Source organism: Miniopterus natalensis, chromosome 4, assembly GCF_054644295.1.
Source record: "Miniopterus natalensis isolate mMinNat1 chromosome 4, mMinNat1.hap1, whole genome shotgun sequence".
Taxonomy (NCBI): domain Eukaryota; kingdom Metazoa; phylum Chordata; class Mammalia; order Chiroptera; family Miniopteridae; genus Miniopterus; species Miniopterus natalensis.
Genome location: NC_142084.1, coordinates 74,582,256 through 74,591,338, shown reverse-complemented (window position 1 = coordinate 74,591,338; position 9,083 = coordinate 74,582,256). Strand labels below are relative to the sequence as shown.

At 41.4% G+C, this 9,083-nt stretch overlaps 1 protein-coding gene across 1 annotated transcript in view; it reads right to left on the bottom strand.

The window, feature by feature from the left end:
* Window positions 1–1,313: 1,313 nt before the first annotated feature.
* PIWIL2 (piwi like RNA-mediated gene silencing 2) overlaps window positions 1,314–9,083 on the bottom strand; it is a 35,336-nt gene continuing 27,566 nt past the window's right edge. Inside the window, exons 20-22 of the mRNA XM_016211740.2 lie at window positions 4,833–5,086; window positions 4,062–4,169; window positions 1,314–3,006 (exon numbers count right to left, since the gene is read on the bottom strand). Coding sequence (XP_016067226.2) covers window positions 2,850–3,006; window positions 4,062–4,169; window positions 4,833–5,086 — 519 coding nt within the window. The 3' untranslated portion in view covers window positions 1,314–2,849. The remainder of the gene's footprint in view (window positions 3,007–4,061; window positions 4,170–4,832; window positions 5,087–9,083) is intronic.

The window sequence follows — 9,083 nt, the reverse complement described above, 5'->3', positions numbered from 1 at the left end:
TAGGTTATCAGATATATCTTTTTGTTTGTGAATCCTCACCCAAGGACATTTTCCCATTGATTTTTAGAGACAGTGGAAGAGAGGGAGGGGGAGAAAGAGAGAAACATAGATGTGAGACATACCGATTGGTTGCCTCCCACACACACCTGGACCAGGGCTGGGGATTGGACCTGTAACCCAGGTATGTGCCCCTAACTGGGAATTGAACCTGTAACCCTGTGGTCTGTGGACCGATGCTCTAACCACTGCGCCATGCCAGTGAGGGAGCATCATGATACATCTTTTGCAAATATTTTCACCCAGTCTGTGGCTTGTCTTTTCATTCTCTTGATTTTCCTAATTTTTCAAAGAAAGAAAGTCCAGACAGGTAGTCACTAAGAAACTCAGATATAAAGCCACAAAGAGAGGGAGTAGGGTCTTCTTCAATAATCCCAAATCACTGAGAAATTTCCAGGCACAAATTTTAACGTTTTCAATATAAAGAGCTAGGCATTTGGAAAACATCTTCCTTGCCTGGCTGGATAGCTCAGTTGGTTAGAACATTGTCCTGATACACCAAGGTTGTCGGTGTATCCCAGGTCAGGGTACATACAGGAGTCATCCAATAAATGCATAAATGAGTGGAATAACAATTCAGTGTTTCTTTCTCTCTCTTAAATTAATACAGAAAAAGGAAAAGAAAATGTCTTCCTTTTTTACACTGTTCAACAAAATGCTGCCCAAGTAAAAAGGGCCTGTAGCACTGTATAGAAATTAGGTTCTTTCTAGAATGAGTTCAAAAACCACTGCATCATTTAAGAATGGAGTCTCTAAATAACTAGAAAGGGATGTAGTGATGCAGCAAGCAACCAAGGTGCTTTGGTAAGGTGTTTTTAAGGGCTACAGACACAATGCAAAGAACATGCACAAAAAGGCAAGCATTAGAAAAAGGGGAGGGGAGCTGGCTCTCACACAGAAATTGTCTGACGGGAAAGAGATTCAAAACCAAGACACAACACACCACACACACACACGCGCGCGCGCGCGCCTCATTTGTCCCAGAAGTAAGACTGTTAGTGTCTCTTCCAAGAATATCTTACTACCCAGGTCACAGTGAAATTACCTGGCTACTAATACAAGAGTTGCACCTTGCACACTGAGGAAAAAATTAATAATCCTAACAAGTGTCTCTCTCTGAAGGAAAAAACAATATCACTGTACTGACAACATTATTTTAAACACAACTACACATTTATACAAATTTGTTTTCATTTCCCACTTGGTGACCCAATCATTTCATATTGACTGAAAAAACAGCAAGAAAACCAGGAATAGAAAGTGAAGAAATTTTGTATTATATTCAAGTATTTGTGGGGTTTTTTTATTATTATATAAGAGAAAATGAGTATTAAGAATCCAACTTCCAGAGAAAAACTCAAAATGCTTTTAAAGAGAGAATCAGAAACCTGACAGACACCAGTGCTCCAATGTGTCTGATTCAGAGGTTTCAGAATTCCAGGTTTTCACCTGACCTTAAGAGCCTCACTCCAAATGAAACTGGAGTGCACTTGAGGCCCATCAACACCAGAGCTCCTCAACCCCTGCTGGGCTCTGCCACAAACTGATACTTTGCTTGACTTTCTTCTGAGGAGGAGTTTCAAGCTAATGTTTCTCTTCTTACACACTGTCATATAAAATAGGAATTTCTGCTTAATCCCCTCCTGTCATCACACCAAAAAATAAATACAAATTTGAAAAGGTTAAATAAAACTGGCTTTTAAAACCCAGTTAAAGCAAGACAATACTGAAGTAACCCTGAAGGGACTGGAAGATGATTTTAAAACTGGGAAAATAAATACAAAAAAACACTGAAACCCACAGGCACGGTGACAACTTTCTAAACTGAAATGTGTGGACTTTGGCAGAAGTGTCGTGTTTTCCAAAGCCAACTTCTGGAAACCTTAACCTGGATTCAGAAAAATTCCTAACAAAATGAGTCAACAGCCAGGAAAAGGTTACTGAGCAAGGTTCAAGAAAAACTCTCACCCCATCATAAATCTTCCTTGCTATCGAATTTTACCTGTTCTGATTCTTAATTCAAAAAACGAAACTTACTAAAAATCAGTAACAAAGAGCAAGGGGGTGGGGGTGAGGGAAGTAGGAAGAAATCAACATAGTCTACTGTAAAGTAACTAAAATATATAGAAAAAAATGATCTGGCCTCTCTCAGGAGGCCACAGGAGAGCAAAACACCCCTTTCAAAGCCAGCTTAAGTTATAGGTGTCATAAACTCAGTCCCCAGAGAAGATTCGGTCAGCAAGGGCCTGACTATATACCACCAGCTGCTCTTACTACGTTTTCCACACTTGCCAGCAATAGTAATATCTTGAAAAACTCTGCCTCACAGGCCTTTTTATTACCTTTCCCAGTCACCGAAATAAAGTAACTCTTCACTTTAAAAAACTTGTGGTGACATCATTCATTATTACTTCTGGTGTCAGAAATGGGAAATGCTTAGTAAGCAGAGCTTCTAGGTGTAATTGCTGCTTCTGTGTGTTTCTATAGCTTCTGTTGGCTTTTGCAGGCTCTTAAAGGTTCCCCCATATTCACCCACTCCATCCATGCAGTAGCAGTATCACACCCATTTTCTCTACAAAGGCAACGTGACAATTTCCAGCTGATACTTAGAATGGAACTTGCTTCTTGGTGATACCAGGTTTAAAATAGAAAAAACGGGAAAGAAAGTATCTTATTCTACTGGGTTGACAAAAGGGAAAACATCTACACAAAAATCCCTTCAGTCTCTTGATCCTGCATGAGTCACGTGCAGAATCTAATTCCTCTAATCAGCCCATATCCTGGTTGTCCAGTCACAGGAAGAACAGGTTCTCACACAGCTGGATGGCTGGTTCATGATGCAAGATTTGTCCTGATAGGAAAGCTAGCTTGTGGGCATACTTGCAAGGAGCTGGAACTCTGATGGTACCAGGCCAATTCCAGTACATGTGGCACAGTTTGAAAGTCAACCTGCAGCCCAAGAAGAAAATATTATCCTTAATACTTTCCATCTTCATTCTGGGGCATGATTATGTACTTATGGGTGCATACTTTCCAGCAAACTGGGGAATTAAGGAATACATGATGCACCTTTTTTTAAAAAAAATTTTTCCTGGCCGGGCGTGGCTCAGCGGTGGAGCGTCGACCTAGGATCCAGGTGATTAGGGTTCGATTCCCGGTCAGGGCACATGCCTGGGTTGCAGGCCTGATCCCCAGTCGGGGGTGTGCAGGAGGCATCTGATCAATGACTCTCTCTTCATTGATGTTCCCCTCTATCTCTCTCTCTCTCCCCCCTTTCCTCTCTGAAATCAATAAAGATATATTTAAAAAAAGAAAAATTTGTTTTTTACATGACTTAACTTTTGGAAATCATTTTTTTAACTGATTTTTTTTTTTTTTTTTAATTTTAGAGAGAGAGAAAGGGAAGAGAAACATCAATTTGTTGTTCCACTTATTTATGCATTCATTGGTTGATTCTTGTTATGTACCCTAACCAGGGATCGAACCTGTAACATTGGCATATCAGGACGATGCCCTAACCAACTGAGCTATCCACCATCGCTGGGAATCTTTAAGTGGAATTGTTTCTGTTTCCACCATTTCTAAGTCAAGAGGACATGGGTGAATTCCCTCACTTTAGGTGCCCCTGTTTTTATATTAAAACAAGAATTTTTTTTTTGCCTCAAGAGCAGGCTACAGAAGGGTAAATACCCCAGCAAAGTATTTATATAATCTGAGCTTAAGAGCTTTGTATATCAAATTAGGCTGTATCTCATAATCATGAGCAGTTTTAAAAAAATATAAATGCCTCAGAATGCTTAGGGGTGAAGCCTGGGCATCAGTATTTTTTTAAGCTCTTCAAGTAAATTTAATGTACAATAGGATTACCAGTCACTCCTCAAAAAGACACCATTATCATGAAAGACATGAAGAAACAAACTCAAGGAGAAACTATTACTGGGGGTGGGCAGTGACTCTACCTTAGTTAGCTGGTCAGAGTAAGAAAGAGTTGCTGGTCAGCTCACCTCTGCATATGATCAGGGCTCAGGTTTGCAGTGTTGAGGACACACACGTAATGGGTAGGAATGCCACAGCCCTGCCGTACATGATGGGCCAGGAGGTAGAAGTCCACCCTGTAAAGAAAAGAGCAAAGCAATGGTGCGGCTGGGTCTGACCAAACAGATGGGAAAGACCTTGGAGATCACTGCAGTTCAAGTAACAGGCACAAGGACACACAGGAACCAGACCATAACTAGAACTCAGGTCTCCTGACTCAACAGGCTATTCAAGAATTGTGGTAGAAACTAATGTTCTGTGTGCAGAGCGTTAAGCATGCATGATCTTAAGAAAATATATGTTCAACAGTTTATACCTAAGAGGTAAAAACTTTGTTGTTGGTTTGTTTTTTCCTAACAGTTTTTTTGAAAGCTTTATTTTTTTTAAAGATGGAAACATGTATGTATTTAGCACATTTTGTTTTCAATTACAGTTTACATTCAGTATTACTTTCTATGTTTCAGACATACAACATAATGGTTAGACAATTATATACTTTATAAAGTGTTCCTCCTGGTACTTCCAGTACCCACCTGGCACCATATGTAGTTATTACAATATTATTGATTGTATTTCCTATGTTATGCTTCATATCCCCATTAAAGCCTTATTTTTTTAACATAAAAATCTCTGAGGATTCCATTCCACATCTCTCCACACAACCTACCCATTCCAATACCCAGGGAATGGATAACTTCTGCAACCTATTCTTACTGAAATGTCACGTTTTGTCCACTTACCACTCACAGCTTGTAATTGTATGATCTACCACAGTCCCAGGGGAAGGAGTTGAGAAGTGTTCAGTAGCAGCCAGGTACAGATTGGTGCTTATTTTCTTCTGAACTACAAATACCACCATCTTGGGCTGATAATTCTCAAAAGCTTCAAAACACTTCTGCAGCTGAGGAATCTCATAGTTGGCAACTGTCTTTAGCTGGCCGTCAGACACTCCATCACGGTACACCACAATCTTCTCTGGGAGACAGTGGTTCACCTGGAATGATACCTACTGAGATGAGAGTGGAGCCCTGAGACTAATGACCAGGCAGTGAGAGGCTTACTCAGTGCACAGCTGGGAGATGTAGCAGGAGTGTCAGAAAAGCAGGGGGAAAAACTTTTCGTCATTTTTATACTTCCTCAGGGTAGTAAACAGGTCTGTACAGCAAAGGCATTACAAAATACGAAAGCGAAATAAGCACATTATTAAACACGTGCATATGACTCATACTCAAACAGTGTGAATAAAGTTAGAAGGAAGGTAGGAAAATTGGGGGTTGAGTCAATCTCCTACTACTTGGATTTAACACTAATTACTGTCTAGACCAAGAACAAGGTGAGCTGTTAGAGAAATTCTAACACAGACCACACATCCCACAGACCCACCATTCTCACATTTTTATGTACCAGCAACATCCAAAGTCGGTAACAAGTGAAAAGGGTCCTTTGCTAAATACCATCCTACGACAGGTATAATGTGAAACATTTTTACTATAACTAAGTAATTATCAAACAATCATGGTAAATTGTCCATGGATCCAAGTCAAATTAAATGCTGGCTTGAATCAGTTGGAAGAATAATTTTTGGCTATAATTAAAAAATGGAAAATAAAAACTGTTAATGAGCACATGGAGAAATTGGAACCCTTGTAATTGCTGTTAGGAATGTAAGGTAGTACAGCCAGTGTGGAAAAATTTGGCAGTTCCTGAAAAAGTTAAACACAGAATTACCATATCAGGGTCTAGGTGGAGGTGGGCAAAGGAGGGGAAAATGGGGACATCAGTAATAGTGTCAACAATAAAAATAAAGTTAAAAAAAGAATTATCATATGAACCATCAATTTTACTTCTAGGTATATACCCAAAAGAACTGAATATAGGTACTCTAACAAATACATATATAGGCATCTTCACAGCAGCACTATTCACAGTAGTCAAAAGGTAGGAAGAGTTCAAACGTCCACTAGTGATGAATGGATAAACATACTGTGGAACAAACATGCAGTGTAATACGAGTCATCCATAAAAAGTAATAAAGTACTGATATATGCTACAACTTGGATGAACCTTAAAAACATGCTCGCCCGGCTGGTGTTGCTCAGTGGTTGAACCGGGAGGTCACGGTTTGATTCTGGTCAGGGCACATGCCTGGGTTTTGGGTTCGATCCTCAGAAGGGGGCGTGCAGGTGCAGCTGGCAGATGATTCTTTCTCATCACTGATATTTCTCTCTTTCTCCCTCTCCCTAAATCAATAAAAACATTTTTAAAAAAACATGCTCGCCAGCCAACGTGGCTCAGTGGTTGAGCATCAACCTATGATCCAAGAGATGGCAGTTCAATTCCTGATCAGGGCACACGCCCAGGTTTCAGGCTCCATCCCCACTAGGGGGTGTGCAGGAGGCAGCCAATCAATGACTTTCATCACTGATGTTTCTTTTCTTTTTTTTAAATACATCTTTATTGATTTCAGAGAGAGGAAAGGAGAGGGAGACAGACAGAAACATCAATGATGAGAGAGTTACTGATCAAGCCCGCAACCTGGGCAGGTGCTCTGACCAGGAATCGAACCCCAATCACCTGGATCCCAGGTCAATGCTCAACCACTGAGCCACGCCCGGCCGGGCCATCACTGATGTTTCTCTCTCCCTCTCTCCCTCTCCCTTCCTCTCTCTAAAATCAAAGATATAAAAAAAATAAAAACAAAAAACACACATGCTCAATGAAAGAAGCCAAAAATAAAAGGTCACATATTTTATGATATCTCTATATAATATATCCAAAATGGGCAAACTCATAGACAGAAAACAGAGCAGGTGTTACTAGGAAGGAGGGGGAACAGTGAATGGGGAATAATTACCCTCTTCCAGGATCAGAAAGTGGTTGAAACCAGCAAGTAAACATCCTGATGTGCTTGCTTGGGGCACCTGGGTCCATGAAATGAGTGGACACTGGGGGCTGTAGCAATGCAAAAAAGGGCTGAATCTAGACAAATTTCTCTTGCACCCTCTGAAGTGCAAAATACCACCAAGAACTGTTCTGTCTGCCAAGAGGAGAGACGGAGAATGCAGATGGCTCTTGGGCAGAATCCCTGAGTGGAAAGCCCTGCACAGAGCTGGCAAGTTGGACTAACCTTGGTCACTCCAAGATGCTATACAAATAGTTCCTGAGAAAAACAGACACCTATTCTGGACTGGGCTTTGCATAACTGTTTGTAGATGCCAATGCTCAAAATACTAAAAAAGAACTAAAACAGAAGATACTGCACCAAACTGGCCTGCCAAGTCACATCCAAAGAAGACACTTTCATTCTCAGCATAACAGTATGACAGAGAATTAGAATAGGCAACTGAAACATTTCATTTCTTGTCTCAAATGGGAGGGAATAAAGGTGTGAGAGTTGGCTTACACGCTTCCGTGAATCTGTACTCACATTCAACATGGGTGGGGTCAAGGAAATGTCCCGTTAAGACAGATTCCTCCCCTTCTCTAAAGGACCTAGAGAAGGGGCTGGGGTGGGGACAATGCAGGTATAACAAAACTTTTCTAGTCTCTTGAAACTGCCTCTCCCTAGCCAAACCAACCAGAAGCCAGAGGGCAAGGAAGTCAATGATGCAATCAACATGGGCCAACCTTCCAGGGCACAGAGCAGGGTGGAAAGAGGTTGGGAGGAAAGCTGGAAGAGCAAATGGAAAATATTCAATAGTTTCTCTTCAAGACAAGAATCAGCAACTGCATTCTAAAGGTTAAGAAGTTCAAGAATAATGATCAGAGATAAATACCAGGCAGGATAGTAAAAAGCTAGGGAAATTCTTTGGCAAGTGGGATGGGGAAACTGAGACAGATAGCTGAACAAACTGGTCGAGCAATTTACAGCCAGATACAGGTCACCAGGGCGGAAAGCCCTGGGTGCCTAGCAACAGGGAAAACTGGCTACCAACCTTGCACCTGGGTGGCCTTTCCTCCCGACATAAAAAACTAAAAAAACCCCCACAATACTTTGTTTTCCCCCACATGAATGTAACACTCTTTCCTACCTGATGGAGTGGTTCTTGGATCAGGGCTGCAACTGCATGTGCCAGAAGCTGGACATGTATTCATTTGCTAGAGCTGCTGTAATGAAGTACCACCAACTGGGTGGCTTAAACAACAGAAATGTATTATCACCCAGGGCTGGAGGCTAGAAGTCCAAAATCAAGGCACTGGCAGCAGTGGCTATTTCTGAGGCCTGTGAGAGTCTTCCATGACTTCCTCCTAGATCCTGGTTGCCTCAGGTGTTCCTTGGCTTGTAGATTGTGATCTCCCTATGTCTTCACATTGTCTTTCCTCTACCTGTGTTTGTCCCTGTGTCCAAATCTCCTCTTTTCATAAGGACACAGTCATATTGGATTAGGGCCCCCTCTAATGACCTCACCTTAACTGGATAATCTGAAAAGACCCTATTTCCAAGTAAGGTTACAGTCACTGGTAGGACTTAAACATCTTTTGGGGGTGGGGGCACAATTCAACCTGTAACAATCTCTAAGCAGGAAACTTTATATTTTTAAATATTTATGTTAGAGTTTCCTAAGCGCCTAATGGTGCTTTCACCCTCTCTGGCAAAACTGAAGTTTGCTGGCTCCTCCAAATGTTAGACATTCATAATGATACTACTCAACAAATAGAATGCAGTGGAACTGATACTGCATGACTTTCCAAGCTAAGGTATAAAAGGTGACATGGCCCAGCTGGGCGTGGCTGAGCGGTTGAGTGTCGACCTAGGATCCAGGAGATTGGGGTTTGATTGAAGGCTCGATCCCCAGTTGGGGGCGTGCAGAAGGCGGTCGATCAATGGCTCTTTCATCATTGATGTTTCTGTCTCTCTCTCCCCCTCTCCTTTCCTCTCTCTGAAATCAATAAAGATATATTTAAAAAAAAAAGAAAAAAAAAAGGCGACATGACTTGCACCTGTTCTCTCAGTCTCTTGGAATACTCATGCCTTGAACTCAGACATTAGG